Here is a 16,283-nt window from a genome sequence, read left to right as displayed (position 1 = left end):
ATAGGATGGGTTTGTCTGGCACAGTGCTAGAATGGTTTGCATCCTTCCTGCATAACCGTACACAAAAATTCAAGGTTAACAACGCGCTCTCCAATTCCTCTCCTGTATCTCTGGGGGTGCCGCAAGGGTCCGCACTTTCACCATCCCTATTCAACTTGTTCATGGAACCTCTCACTGAAATCCTGCAATCATCCAATGTGCAATTTCATATGTATGCGGACGACACACAACTATACCTCAAGATCAATTCCATCGAAGACATTAATATGCTCAACTCCACACTCACGATCACCCAGTCTTGGTTATCAGAAAACCATCTCAAACTGAACGCATCAAAAACAGAATTCCTCCTCATAGCACCACCGGCCAAGATCCCTTTAATGCATGACTTGATCCAACAGCTCACCGCGTTCAGCATACAACCAACTATCGTGGACTCAGCAAAATCCTTGGGGATCACTCTCGACAACAACCTCATGATGCAAAAACACATCAGTAACGCCACTAAGAGAGCTAACTTCCAGATAAGTATCCTAAGGAAACTAAAACCCTTCCTGCCAGTAGAGGACCTCAAGTTAGCAGTACAAGCGCTAGTTATCCCTTGTGTTGATTACGGAAGTGTCTCCCTGTGTGGCCTCCCAAAAGCTGCAACAGCACCCTTAAGAGCGTCGATCAACGCTGCAGCTAGACTCATCACTGGCTCGAAAAGAACTGCACACATTACCCCGGACTTAAAATCCCTGAACTGGCTTCCTTTTGAAGCTAGAATCCACCTAAAAGTGGCGTGCATGACCCATAAAGCCTTACACCACAGCTCTCCCAGCTACCTCGCGCAGAAACTGACAATCTCTGGGGGTTTAAGGTCCTCCAGGAGTGCTGAAAATCTTTTACTGAAACCCCAAAGGTTCAACAAAAAGAAAACTTATAATCGATCCTTCTCGGGGATGGCGCCCAGAATTTGGAACGCTCTGCCCCCCGCAACCAGACGGAACGCCTCCTACGCCGCTTTCAAAAAAGAAGTCAAAGCGTTTCTCATGGCTAAATTTACATGAGCTCTTTCTCCTCAGACCGGAGTTCTCCTGTTTCCTGTTATAATAGACAGCACCAATCTTTAATCCTTTATGTGCACCAACTATGCTTTTTTTTTTTTTTTAAATGATTGTTTACCTGCATATTTTGTATTGTTCTACTTACATCCAGCTGTTATGTAAAGCACTCTGATATCCGCAAGGATCTTGTTCGCGCTCTATAAAACTTTCTAAATAAAATAAATAAGAAAAAATTGTCTAGGGTTGCCTGCTCCATTTTATCCACCCGCTCTGATAGCCCCCTGACTTTATCTAACACCCGGAGGAGTAAGGATTTCATCATTTTCTCCATGTTTTCAATTAGGAGAGACTCTGGGGGTGAGGACGCTGCAAGGCCACCAGTCTGTTCTTCACAGGCACTAACCACTGGCCCTCCAGATGTACCCTCCCCCTTCTCTCCCTGTAGCGGGCTGGAATCCCGCCCTACTGCCTTACGTAAGCCACCCGTCCTGACGCCAACCCACCTAGGTCTCTTATGGTGTTTGACCAGTCTACCTTTCCGTGGGGTAGACAATCTTTTCCTTTTAGTGGGGACTGAGTGTATTTCTGCCTGCACCACAAGGGCCGATGGTGGGGGCGACATCGGGCGAGTAAACGGATTAGCCAAAAGCAACGAGGAGATAGGTGTCTCATTCGCCATTAGATCTGAGGCCAGACTCCGCATAACAAAGAAGCTGTGAGACAGCCAAGCCCACAGGAGCCTGCCACAATAATAAGTGGGCTTTTTCCTTTTTGTCAGTGGGGTGGGGGGAGGGCGACTCAAGCCAATTAACTTTGTTTATGCGGTATTTTGCTGCGCTTTGCGATGCCCCATGCGCGCCTAGATTAAGATCTAGAACCCAGCCTTGCCTGTTGCCGCGTGAGCGCCTCACCGAATGTACATTATGTAGCGCTTATATAAAGGTATTGAGTTTCACTGACATCAATCGCCTGCAGTTACTTCTGCGGGACAGCTCTATGAAGCCTAGTCAATTCAAGTTCACATGTGGCTGTGAATACGGTTGTCAGGGCTCCGAGGTACAAGCAAATTGAGAGTGAGGTTTTGTTAAACGCGAGTGGTGCGCGCGAAAGCACTTAATGAGCCATGAAAATTAAATGTGAGACATACGTGTTTTTTTTATATGAAGCTTTTTATTTTGGAGGATTCTAAAAGTAATGTTAAAGTTTCACTGAATGAACTGTAGATGAAAGCTTGAGTTACAAAAGATAAAACAGTTGCGTTTTTTGTAAATATTCAAGTGCTATACTTCTGTACCTTGCCACAGCTGTGATTCAGTGTTCTCAAAACCTCCTAAAAAGAGGATTTAAAGTGCTTTGAGTGAGTGCCATGACTGTGGTGACATTTCTGACCGACAGTTTTGCTCTTGCCTCGGTTAATCCTGCACATACAGGAGCCAAGTTGGTTTCACATTTAAAAGGGAAAACCTGTTCATTTCCAGAAAACGCTGTGGTGGGTTCAGTGTGTGCACTTAATTGCATTTAAAGTGCCTTTGTAATGTTATTGAGAGGGCAGGGAAGGGAGCTGGACAACATATAAAAGGATAGGCCAGGTGTCATTGCTAAGGTATGCTAAGAGCCGTTCTGTATTGAGTTTCACTCAAGTAACTATTTTTTGCTTAGTAGATTAGTGAGCAGTTGGTTGCACAGTCAAAATCTAGATTACCAGCTGTACTGCAGGCTGTATACATTATCCCACGACCACGATGTGTGTGGGATTTTAACTCTGCATAGCCACCTCTATTTTTTCAAGGCACTCAAAGGCCAACATTCTACCTTGTAAGGGAAGACGCGGCTAAAATAAAGGTATCTCGGCTTGTAGGCTCTGTCGAAATTACAGGACAACACTTGGTTTAGGGATCGTAGGCAATTTATCTTGTACACATTGTGTGTTCATAGGGGTGATTAGTAATATACACAGGAGCATGGCCATATGGATGTAGAACAGATTGAGTCATTTACAGTAAGCGCTTCAGTTGCCAGGGCTCTGAGGCACAAGCAAATTGACAGTGCGTTTTGTTCAACACGAGTGGTGCGCGCAAAATCACTTATTGAGCCATGACGGCTCGTAACTGTAAAAAACAAAAAAGCGTGCTGCCGCGAGAACCGCGCTCTGTGGCGAGAGGGGGAACCGGAGGTGAGCCTGCGAGTGGTGTGCACGGCAAAGGAAAGCCAGGGCGCTGAAAGCTGGCGGCTGCACGCGTGCACGTGAATGCAAGCGCTAGGCCGTGTGGCAGCACTTTTAAAAGCCCTAACTAAATGTCTCACAGAGCAACGCATGCGCTGGCTCAGGCGAGACCTAAAAACCGCTCCACTGACATTAATGTAAAGAAGCACTTTAGTACCATAGGCTCTCACTGGTTCACTTGGCCAAGTCCTAAATATTTACAAATTCCTGGCAAAACATGGTCATTAAGGGTTCGAAATTGTTTAGCCTTTTCATTATAAAGATTCTTCATCAATTTGGTTGTTACATAGCTCCATTAATTTTCTTTATTGGTCGGTATATTTGCTTACCTTTCAGAGGGGTGGTTCTGGGCCGGCCCTTCACACCTTGCTTCCCTTTCACTTTACCCAGTAACAAGGCCACATTTCGCTCAACATGGGGTCCCATTCTGCGCATCAGGTGCTCCGGGATTCCTCTGAAGCCCAGCTTGGTGTGGAGCTGCTCCTCAGCATCACTTAAATCACTAAGATCACTGTTAGTACTGGAATCAGAATCCTGTTTGGCTGTTCTGCTGCGATCGTCTAGTGTGAACCTGTTAGATGCATCAAAAGGCCCTCTGCCATCTCTAGAGATGTCTACTACAGAGCTGTGAATGCTCGGTGGCAGCCGGCTCGAAAGGGCAGTGAAGGTTCTCAGTAAAGGATTGTCCTGCTGTCCTAGGCACACATCTGGCTTATCCTCTGTTGGACTAGAGCAAAGGGTAGGCATCTCAATGGGCATAGGTGAGCGGGAGCGGCCGTTGCCCAAGATGGATGACATCTGAACTGATTCCGATACAGCAGCAACAGGACTGTTAGAAAACACCTTAACCGAATCAGTCATAAGGAAGAGATTCTTCTTGTTCAATATGCTGGAATCATCTGCACTAGGAGGATCTGGCCAGGAAGAAGACAGTCTAGGACCCCCCAACACTGTGTTAGGTGCAGATGCTCCGGTTGAGGCAAAACTACTGAAGGGACTGGTGTCAGCCTTTTCTCCAAAGGCCAAAAATGGATTGGATGGTTCCTCCCGCAATAGCTTTGGTGGCTGCAAGAACAGATTTTCATGCTTTTCAGGAGGGTGCTTACTCAAAAGAGCTCCTGAAAAGGCTGGTGTGAGTTTGGGCATAGATTCTTTTTTCTCCAGAGTGCTAGTGGTTTGCTGCCTCGGTAGAGTCTCAGATGTCACTATAGGTTTTGGTTTAGAAATAGAAGATCCAAAGGCATCAGTGCTCTGCCTGAAAACATCCCTGTTGGAAGGTTCATCAGCAAGACTCTCAGAGATGGTCGTGAAGTAGTTACTTGGAGGAACAGTCTGAGACATGCACTGAAAGAACAAATTCTTGGATAAGTCAGATTCTTTTGGAGCATCTTGCATTGTGGTGCTTCCAAACGAAAAGCCAATAGGTTTGCTCTCCGGGACCCCATTGGGCTGACTTCTCACTTCAGCTGAAGAAGCGACAGAAACACCAAATCCGAGAGTAGCAAAAGTGGAGTTCCCAGGATTCTGAACAAAAAAGAAAGGTAAGAGATTACACAGGATCCAGTGGGGACAAGTGACTATCAGTTATACGTAAAAACATACTCTGGGAAACAGGAAGCACCACCTTCATGATGAATCTACTACATGGCCTTTGGTTCTACTTCTTCGTAATGGAATGGAAAGAGTTACTTAACTGTCGTTACCCAGCAATATCTTTAGCAGATTCAGACTGTTGGGATGGGATTATCCCATGTGTATATGTGCAAGCGTGCACACCTCCCCAAACATACCACTGACAGTTCGCATAGTAACTGTGATTTTTGTGTCTACCTTCACAACAATCATGCAAGCATGCTGAGGGCAGGCATGTTTTCTAAACTAAACATGCTGAGACGCAGGCTTCTCTAGACTGGAGAGCCAACAGTCATTATTACATAGGGCTACAGACCATAAGCGGGCTTCTAGACACTCAACGGTGGTGGTGGCACACCGTTTCATAGCTCAATAGTGCAAGGCAGAACCCTTTTCTTTGTTTCTGGTAACAAGTGAGTTGTATGGGCTTTGATCTGTAAATATCCCCAAAGCATTATAACCAGGTCTTCATGCTGGCACTCCATATCATTTTTTTAAACTTTATTTTTATTTTGCAAACAAACATTATGCACCTTGATCCATACATTCAGCAGCAGCAAGCACCGTGATAAACCCATCTTGTCATTGTAAGCTTAAATGGTACAGTCATATCAGGAATGCTAAGGGGGTGTAAACCTGTTCAGCGATATTTCGAATGTATTGCTATTAAACGGGGAATCACACATCACTTATCAGACGACACCCGGGTCAATCTAGTTACATTACATCGAGGTCCATGAACACATTCGACTAGTGCTATCTATGCATAAACATATCAGCCAACCCCCGCCCTGTTCTGTTTTACCTCGGGGTCAGCAGCTGCCGCTTGCTGTGCCAGATATGCCTTATATGGGTCCCATATGTCCTTTGGTTTACAACACGCAGGCATAAGAGAATTGAAATTTTCAGAGTGTACGCAACAATAGGTTAAGTCTACACACCATTCCTTCATTGTGGGGTTTGGGCCCTTCATCAAGCACAACGCAATCCTGCGTTAAGCTAACAAAATACCTAGGGATAATAACTTCCTCGTGGCTTTGGGGTATCCTTTAGTATAGCCTAACAAGGCCTCCAAAGGAGATAAGTGCAGCCCCCCCCACCATGTCTTGTAGTGCAGCATGCACTGCCTTCCAGAACCTATGAATCCCGAGCAGCTCCAAGCGAGATGTCTGAAATTTGCATCTGTTGCCCCGCACCTGGTGCATCTGTCATCATCTCCGAGACCAGATCTATACAAGTGTGCTGGGGTGCAATAAACTCTTTGCAGATATTTAAAGTGTGTTAAGCGATGCCTGCCATTTTGTGATAGGGATTTTGTGCTTATGCAGCAATATATCCATTGTTCATCTGTATGGTCCATCTGTAATTCTACACGCCACTCCTGTAACACCCTCGTGCTAAACGGGCCCGGGTCTGCGTTTGATAGAGTGTACAATATTGATATCATGTGAAGAGGGGATTTTGCACATAATAAGTAAGATAATTGTGTGTATTCCTGTGGTTCGCTCATATCCTCCCCTAATAATGCACTGAGTGCGTGCCTCGCGCTAAAGTATTGAAATTTAGCAAGCATGGGTGCATTTAGTGTGTCTGATCGTAGCATGTCCCATTGCTTGACTACCTCATCTTGAAATAAATCTCCTGCAGTGCGAATCCCTAGCAGAGGCATTACAGAGAGGAATTCCCTTTCGTTCCCCATTGGTAACCAGTCACACAGCTCTAGAGGCAATTTGGGAGATTATAGTATTCTACGTCATTTTGCTTATCAGCAGCTCTCCAGAGCAGGTTTCATGTACACCCAATCGGGTCAATCACAAGGTAATGTCTGCGTGGCGCAGCAAACAAGAACTATGGTAAGGACAGGGAGTGCACAGCCTCATTTTCGATGAACCACTGCGGGTTGACGTGAGCTCCGTGCAGCCACTGATATGCATGCATCTGCTGTGCGGCACAGTAGTATAATTGGAAATCTGGGGCATTGAGTCCAACTGCTAAATATGACTTGGTTAAGATATCCCATTGTACGTTTGGCTGTTTCCCAGCCCATACTAGCAGGATCAGAAGGGAACGCAGCATACGAAAGAACAATTCTGGTAATAGTATAGGTATGTTTGCAAACAGAAACCATGGCAATACTATCATTTTTAAGAGTATTACTCGACCCAGTATGGACACCAGTAGCCTAATCCATTTCTCAATGGACTCGGTAAGTTTCTGTACCGCTCGCCCATAGTTTGCACGGACAGTATGGATTGCACCCCAAGATATCTGGTCGGTTCTGACGTCCACTCGATGGGGTAGGAGACTGTCACAGGGAGAGTAATAAGGGTCAGCGGAAATGCAATAGATTTGTTCCAATTGAGGCGTAAGCCTGAGAGCTGACTGAAGCGTTCCACCCTCCTATAGAATTGCATTAAGTTCTTGGCGGGTTCGCTTACGTAAAGGGGCATGTCGTCTGCATAAGCGGTAATTATTAGATTATATTGCGGGAGTCTTATTCCGCGATGTCCATGATACTCCCGTAGTGTGCATGCCCGTGGTTCAGGCGTAGGTTCATATAACAGGGGGGCACCCCTATCTCGTGCCCCATGTGATGTTTATGGGTTCCGGGAGAAGTCTGTTCATGCGTACCCATGCAGTGGGCTGCTCGTAGAGAACGTCCACTAGGTTGCTAAAGATCTCTCCTACCCCCACACGTCTCAGCACAGCTCTCAAAAATTGCCCCTCCGAGTCGAAAGCTTTCTCAGCATCAAGAAAGATTTCCGTGGCCTTAGACTCCGGATCAATACCAACCATTGCACCAAAGAGTGTCCGCAAATTACTCGTTAGTGATAGAGTGGGGACAAAACCAGATTGCTCAGGAGCCACCACGGTAGGCAGAAAAGGGTCAGGCTGCTAATATTTTTGCAAAAATGTTGGTGTCCGTGTTGAGCAGCGAGAGTGGACGATACGATGAACATTGTTGTTGGGGCTTATCTTATTTTAATAGAGTAATCAGGGTGGCCTCTCTCATACTGGGAGGCATTATGCTATCTGAAGCCATTTCCTCGCATAAGTTTACCAAATGCGGGACCAAATGACAAGGGGTTTTGTGATTGACCATTGTACGCAATGCAGCAGTTATTTCAGTGGGTCGCAGTGGCGCCATTAGGTGTTCCCTATGTGAATTTGAAAGCCACTTCATGGATATATACGACAAGTATTCGTCATCCGACTCCTCCGAGTAGCTCGCACGTGAGCCATAGAGCTCCGTATAGTAAGAGCGGAAGCTATCCGCTATCTGAGCGGCGCCGTTTAAAATTGTGCCATGTTCGTCGCACAGCTCCAATACCTCATTCGATCCCCCTGAGGGGTCAAGCAAGGGCAGACAGCGTTGTGCCGGTCTCTCCCACTCCCCACAAACCTTTGCAGCTGCATACTTTCCAAAGTGTACTACTTCAACTTGGGCCTCGTCGATTTATTAATCTATCTTGGTTTTGATTTGTGCTAATAAGACAGGAGTGGACTCCACCAGAGCACGTCGCTCCAAGTCAGCCAATTCCGCCTCTAGCTTCTGCATTCTCCCTCTAATGGCGCGCCGCACCCTGGTGTGTTTGGATATGAAAACCCCTCTCATAAAAACTTTAAAGGTCTCCCATATAATGCCCATTTTAGGGACACTACCAAGATTAGTGGCAAAGAAAAGATCTATTTCTTTCGATACTTCTACTTTAAATGCCTCATCAAGTAGCGAATATTGAGGAAAGCGCCACATTCAGGTCCTAGGTTGAAGATAGTCTATTTTCAGTTGTAACTTAACCGGGGAATGGTCCGAATATGTGCGCGGTAGGTGTTTGCACTTTGTTATGTAAGGAAGTAGCTCTCTGGACGCTAGTCAAAAGTCTATCCGTGTATGTATGTCGTGTACCGACGAATAGTGTATGTACTCCCTGCCGTAGGGGAGCGGTAGCACCAAACATCGACCAGGCTATCCGGCTCAGCGAAGGCTGCAATTAGCAGAGGGAGAGCAAATTGGACCCCGCGACCTGTCAAGCTCCTGAGATGGCACACAATTAAAGTCACCCCCCCTACACACACACACACACAACATGGGTATTTTCAAATGTGTCGTGAGTTTATTGTGCAAGGCGCGATAGAATTGGGGATCATAATTCAGACCGTACACTCCGACTACACACACTTCTAAGTTCCCACTCCGGCAGTGTACCACAAAATACCTTCCTTCAGTGCCTATAGGAACGTATAGTTTACCTGTCGGTGTAGTTTTGCAGCTTGAAGACTTTCTGGATTCACTATGCTGTGCATTATTCCGCCATCTAGTGGTTGGGTCCGTAATTGTATTTCTCCTCTTTTTTTTTTCCCATGGCCCAGGTGGGAGTCGACATACCACCATTTGGTGTCCTTCGTGACGTCAACGCACTTCCTCCAGAAGCTCTCACCTTTTGGTCGCCATCTTCGGATTCTTTTTCTTTCTTTGTTTTCTTATTTAATCCTTGTAAAGTCTTTTCACCTTCTACCTCCTTTTATCCTCCTGTCTCATCTTTCTGGCGGAGGAGGGTGGGTGCGCTAGTGAATCCAGAAAGTCTTCAAGCTGCAAAACTACACCGACGGGTAAGAAACTATACGTTTTGCAGCGTGAATCTTTCTGGATTCACTATGCTGTGCATCGATTTTGTAGTGGTTTCTCCTTATAGTGGTGGTGGAAGATGAGCATTGGTTACTGAAAAAGTGTTGCAAGACCTTCTGTCCCACTTGCGCTTCTTTGTTCATTTGGACATCCACACAGTAGTGCTTAGTGAACGTATGCACTGTAGACCATGTTGCTGCTTGGTAAATGTCTTGGATAGGTGTGTCTGCTAGAAACGCAATTGTTGCTCCTTTCTTCCTTGTTGAGTGAGCATGAACTGCTCCTTGTAAAGGCTGAGCTGTCTCTGTGGCAGAGCAGAAAGGTTTGTGCAATCCATCGTGCAATGGTATTTTTGGTAACAGGTCGTCCCAAAAAAACTGCTGGCGAAGGATACAAAAAAATGTTTTGTTTTTCTGCATTCTTTTGTCCTTTCCATATAGTGCATCACTGCCCTTCTGGCGTCCAGTGTGTGTAAGGCTCTTTCTGTGCTCGTACGGTTTTTGGAAAAAACTTGGTATTTGAACTGTCTGGTTGATGTGGAACTTAGACACCACCTTTGGCATGAAATGCAGGTCCGTTCTCATGACAATCCTATCACTGTGTATTTGTAGGTAGGGTTCTTGGAGCGTTAACGCTTGCAATTCACTTACTCTTCGTAGTGATGTGATAGCCACTAGGAAGCCTGTCTTTAGTGTGAGCATATGCAGTGTAGCTTTGTGAATAGGCTCAAATGGTGCTTTCATTAGCTGTGTGAGCACCACATTGAGGTTCCATGCTGGGGCTGGCATTCTGCCTGGAGGAGCGATCCTTTTTGCACCTTCTAAGAATCTTTTTACCACATGTGATGTGAAGAAACTTTTCACTGTTTCCCCTCTTGTGTAAGCCACAAATGCCGCTAAGTGGACCCTTAGGGACGTGTAGCCTAGCTTATTTTGCAGTAGATGCGTCAAGTATCTTAGTACTGTTGATTCCTTAGTAATCTTTGTTTGCAGATTTTCTCTAATGCACCATTTGGTGAATCTCTTTCACTTTGCTACGTAGCACTTCCTTGTGGTCAGTCTTCTTGCCTCTCTGAGTACCGCCATCGTACTTGCCGGTAATTTGAGGTGTGCGAACTCTAGGTCCTCAGGAGCCATGCAGCTAGGCTGAGGATTTCTGGTTCTGGGTATAGTACTCTTCCGTTTTGCATTGTAAGCAGGTCCTTCCTGGCGGGGAACCTGTGTGCGTGCGTTTGTGACATCTACATGATTTGTGAGAACCATGTTTGCCTGGCCAATTGGGGTGCTATCAGGATGAGTGTCATGCTGCTGAACCTGCACTTGTTCAGCACTCTGTGTAGTAGTGGTATTGGTGGAAAAGCATATGCAAATGTCCCTGACCAGCTTATCCATAGCGCATTCCCCAGGGACTGTTTGGACGGTACTCTGGATGCGACGTTTTGGCATTTTGGTGTGTTGCAAAGAGGTCTATTTGTGGGGTCCCCCATTTGTGGAATACCTTCTGAATTTCCGGTTGGTTGATCTCCAATTCGTGGGATGCTGACGTCTGTCTGATGAGCCAGTCTGCCTCTACATTGTCCTTCCCTGGTAGATGTATTTCTAACAGGTCTATCTTTCTTGGGATTGCCCATCTCCATATTTCCTGTGCTAGCCGTGAGTGTCACTGAATGTGTCCCTCCTTGCTTGTTGATATAGAACATGGTAGTTGTATTGTCTGTTTGTATCAGTAATCTGTTCCCGTACAGCTGTTTCTGAAAGGCCTTTAAGGCTAGGAACACTATCTTGAGTTCTAGGTAGTTGATGTGCTTTATTGCATTCTGATGTCCCCACAACCCCCTTACTTTGAGGTAGTTTGTGTGCACTCCCCACCCCTTCTGGGAGGCGTCTGTTGTAATGGTTACAGTTGGAGTTGGTTGTGTGAATGATCTCCCCTGTGCTAAGTTCTTCTGGTTCCACCACGCTATTTCTTGCTGTACTGTTTGTGTGACAACCACTAGATCCTCCCAACTCCCTGTCGCTTGTGACCATTGCTGCTGGATCCATTCTTGGAATGGTCTCATGTGTAAGCGAATATTTGGTACCAAATATATGCATGATGCCATCATCCCCATCAGTTTGCTCATAGTCCTCACTGACAGAGCTTGCCCCTTGCGGTAAAGACGCGCCTCCCTGCATATAGCCAGAGTCCTCTTTGCACATGGAATCACCGTGCATTGTATGGTGTTGATCTCTGCTCCTAAGAACCTCTTCTAGTTCTATTGACGTCTTCTCCCAATGGATCGAAAACCCCAGTTGGGCCAGCGTCTGTCTCACTATCTCTATGTGTTTCCTGCACCTGTGGTATGAGCTTGCTTTTACAAGCCAGTCGTCAAGGTATGGGTATACATGTATCCCCTTCCTCCTTAAGTGTGCTGCTATTGCCGCCAGACATTTTGTGAAGACTCTCGGTGCTGATTTTAGTCCGAAAGCTAGCACTGTGAACTGGTAGTGGTTTGTGCCTATTGTAAACCTGGGGAGGTGTTTGTTGTTGATGGGGATGTGCAAGTAGGCGTCCTTTAAGTCTATAGTTGCCATGTAGTCTCCTCTGTGTAGTTGAGGTATGACCTCTTGGAGGGAGGTCATCTTGAACTTTTGAATCTTTATGAACCTGTTTAGGAATCAGGTCTAGAATTGGACGTAATGTTCCGTCTACCTTTGGTATGAGGAAGTAGGTTGAGTAAACCCCTTTGTTCCTTTGTTTTTGTGGCACAATTTCTATGGCTCTTTTCTTTAGAAGTTCTCTTGCTTCCTCCCTCAAGTGTGTCAGCTCTTTTGTTGTGCGCACTCTGACCTTTGGCCTTCTGTTTTGCGGAGGCCTTTCCAGGTCTATACAGTACCCATATTGTATGAGGTTCAATATCCATTTGTCTGATGTTATTTTCCTCCACTCCTGGAGGAAGTGTCTTAATCTGCCTCCTACCGGTTATGTGTGTTGGAGGAGCTGTTGAAGACTTTGATTTTTTGCTGGTTTTTGTCTTGGCTCTTTCTGCACTTCCTGAGGTCTCATCCAGAAGTGCGTCGTTTCTGCTGGTGAGTCACTTTCCTGTGGGAGGCTGACTTCCCCCTCTGGCCATTACCCCTTCCTCGGCCGCGCCCTCAAAAGGATTGTCCTCGGGGCTGGTACTGCCAGTTTTGCTGCTGCTGTCCTTGCTGCTGTCCCTGGTTACCCCCTTGATAACTTTGTTGGGTGGTTTGGTGTGTTGCCCCAGGCTGATGATTTTCTCTGCCTGTCGGTCTCCTGAAGGGTGTTCCTCTTCTCATACCTCGGAACTGCAACGCCCCCATAGACCTAGCTGTTTCGTTATCTTTCTTCAGCTGGTTCAACTTTTCATCAACTGGTGCTCCAAACAGTGGTTCCCCGTTGAAGGGTGTGTGTTGAGGATGTTGTTTTTAGACCTCATTCTTGAAACCAGAAATTCTTAACCAGGCATGTCTCCTTTCTGTGATCCCCAGCATCATCTGCCTGCTCGATGTCTCCGCTGCGTCCAGGGCTGACTTTAAACATGTATTAGCCATGTTCTTCCCCTCTTCTACCAGGTGGCTTGCTCTTCTCTGGTATTGTTCTGGTACGTGCTTGAGGAGCTCTCCCACTTCTTCCCAGTGCTGGTATGCGTGTCTGTTCATGAGCGCATTGGAGTTGGCGATGCGCCATTGTATGGCTGCACTCCTTTCCATCTTCCTACCTATCATGTCCATCCTCTTGCTTTCTTTGTCTGGTGGAGGGTCAGAGTTTGTGGGTATATTAGCTCTTTTCCGAGCTGTGGATGTAATGACGGAGTCTGCTGGTGCTGACCCTCTGATGTACATGGGGTCCTTCGAAGAATGTTTATATATTTTCTCTGCTCGTGGAGTCACAGCTCTACACATGGCAGGCTCTTTGAATGCCTCCTTCCCCTGGTCCAGCATACTTGGGAGCATGGGTAGGAACTGGCTTTTAGTCTGTGAAGGCAGCAATGTCTCCAAGAGGAAGCAAGACTGTGGTTTCTCTTCCTCTAACGGCACTCCATACGTCTCAGCCGCCCTTTTGATGACTTGATTGTAGATCCCTTAGTCGCCCGGCGGTGAAGGCCTCGACGGATATGAATCTACGCCCTCTTCCGGTGATTCGGCATCAAGATCTTCCCACGGCAAGTCTTGAGCCTCCAAAGAAGTCGACTCTTGGTAAGTCTCATCTTCTTCCCCTTCGCCTGTCCCATAGTACAGATCCTCTTCCTCTCCGGGTTCAGGTGTGTTCGGCGCTTCAAATTCCTCGACGCCCTTTCCTGTTTCGGGTGTAGTCTTCGACGGTATGCTGTAGAATTTTAGCTTTTCTTCGAAGTCTTTCTTCCGTTGCAAGATGTTAGCCATTTCGGCCTCGAGCCTCTTTCTTTTCTTCTCCATCTCTGCCGCGTGATCGGCTTCGAAGGCCTTAACCTTCTTCTACGGGGTTGTCGAAGTCGAAACCTGTTACGGGCCTTCGCCTTTCGACGTCAAGGCCTCTTTCGTGGCTGCTCTTCCCTTGTCTTGGGATTTCGCCGTCTGGTGGTCCTTCTCAGAGGATCCGGCGGACTGTTTGTCCCTGGATGCAGTAGTCGACGTCGGGTGCTTCGACAGCCCTGCTCCTTTCGAGGACTTTGGCTCGCCTTTGCGAGTATCAGTGGAGGGTTTAGTGTTCGACGACTCTCTTACCTCCTTCGATGTTTTCTTTTCGACATCGACGACAACGACGTCTTCTGGTCCTTCTGCTACGTTATCTTCCTCTCCGCTGGAGAGTCCCAAGTCTCATAGCGATGGGGGCGTCCCCTGCCCCTGCATGTTGTAGTTTGCTCTTCTCTGTCTCTCCCTTACTCTGAGAGTCTTTGGGGTGAACGCTGCACAGGTGTTGCAGTCCTCGCTTCGATGGTCGAGCGGCAAGCAGAGATTGCAAACCGGGTGTTGGTCCTTTTGCGCGTACTTGTGGTGGCAGTTTGCGCAGAATTTGAACAGAGTCTTGTCCATCACGAGCCCAGGGAGCCCCCTGTATGCGTATTCTCCTTCAAAAAACTTTGAATTCTTCGAAGTTCTCTGAACTGTAGTCGAGTTTCCTCTTACTTGGTCTCCGGTGTCTTTCCCGGTGATATATTCCAATCTTTCGTCGATTCTTCTCTCCAAAGTTCTTGGAGCTCCTTCCTGTTGATCTAGACCCAACGGCAGGAAAAAGAATCTGAAGATGGCGACCAAAGGTGAGAGCGTCGACGTAGGACAGAAAATGGTGGTATGTCGAAGCCCACCAGGGCCACGGGGGGGGTAGAGAGAGACAAGAAATACTACAATTCCGGACCCAACCACTAGATGGCGGAATAATGCACAGCATAGTGAATCCAGAAAGATTCACGCTGCAAAACTGATTGTACTGCGATATTGGTTCCCTGTCGGACCCACACTAGTACCACCCCCTTGCATTAGACGGTAAGCCTGCAGCCACACACATTCCTTTCATTCTCCTCTGTGTTAACAACCCAGTTGCGGGGGCTAGGTGGGTCTCCTGCAGTACTGTCACATCTATGTAATGCCTATACAGACCACCTTGCGTATTTTACACTGATCATTAAATCCACGTACACTCCAGGTTAAAAAGTTCAGTAGGTGTTACCCTTTTCTTGTTGTTTGGTCGCCCTTCTCACTCATACCGATCAACTGACATAATTCACAATGAGCGCATAGCTGTCTAGATTAGAACGTTTGGCCTCGTTCCCGCTGCCGCTAAAAATCAATGCATATACATTAATGTCCCCCACACCCTCACACGTCGCGTCCCCAAACTTTCGACATGACAACATTATCCCCACCCTCACCTTCTTAACAACCCTTCTAAGGACTGTGTGTGGCACACTGTAGGGCGGCAAGTGCCCAACCAATTAGTAGAAACTTAAACATCGCCACAACTTTACTTCCTCATAGTCTAATCATCCATAGTGACAAGTTGTAAAAATAGAAGAACCTCACTGTGCACCAAGGCCAAACATCTAAGCTGCTTGACCTTAACCAATTAACAAAGAAGAGTGACACCCCTCCGCCCCTCCTTACTACATAACTATTTCTTTTGGGGGGGTTGCTCTGGCAGCATTGCTCCCCTAAACTTGAAGACACATGTCCCATGTCCCCTCGTATGATACATCAATCGCTTCTCAGAGCAAATTTAGGCCTGTTACTCCATTTAGTCACTTTGATCCAAAGAGCTTGGTGCGTCCTCTGCTCTTTCTGGCGTCCGCTTGCTTCCTTGCGTTTTCGCATAGCCTTTGAGTGCCTCCTGCACATTACCAGGGTCCATGTAGACTTTTGCTGTCCCATCAATGGTGACCTTCAAGCGAGCAGGAGATAAGGAATATGCTACTTACCAGTATGCATCTATTCTTGGCATGTAGAGCTGCAGATCTATACACTTTTGCATAGATCGCCATCTGGTGTTGGGCCCGGATGTTTGCAGTTTGTTTTTCTTCTTGGACAGTCTTTGGAAGTCATGAGTTCGGTGACTCCTCCTTCGGTCCGTACTGTGCATGGGCTTCGGCTCCATCCTCAGATTGTTTTTCGCCAGCAGGGAAAAGATGGAGCGTAGTGATAATAGTAAGAAACCCATGTGTGTTGTATCTAAATAAGATAGACTGGAACGGATACAGGTAGCCGGGGAGGCGGGTGGGCGTGTATAGATCTGCAGCTCTACATGCCAAGAACAGATGCATACTGGTAAGTAGCAT

The 16,283-nt window shown here is 46.8% G+C and overlaps 1 protein-coding gene across 1 annotated transcript in view; it reads right to left on the bottom strand.

Moving 5' to 3' along the window:
• The window catches only part of KDM3B (lysine demethylase 3B), an 867,558-nt gene that overhangs the window by 668,216 nt on the left and 183,059 nt on the right, over positions 1–16,283 (bottom strand). Inside the window, exon 8 of the mRNA XM_085618404.1 lies at positions 3,603–4,797. Within this exon, the coding sequence (XP_085474530.1) occupies positions 3,603–4,797 (1,195 nt within the window). The remainder of the gene's footprint in view (positions 1–3,602; positions 4,798–16,283) is intronic.

The sequence above is a fragment of the Triturus cristatus genome, chromosome 7 (genome assembly GCF_964204655.1).
Source record: "Triturus cristatus chromosome 7, aTriCri1.1, whole genome shotgun sequence".
Lineage (NCBI taxonomy): Eukaryota > Metazoa > Chordata > Amphibia > Caudata > Salamandridae > Triturus > Triturus cristatus.
The sequence above is the reverse complement of the archived record's forward strand: the minus strand, read 5'-3'. Positions and strand labels throughout refer to the sequence as shown.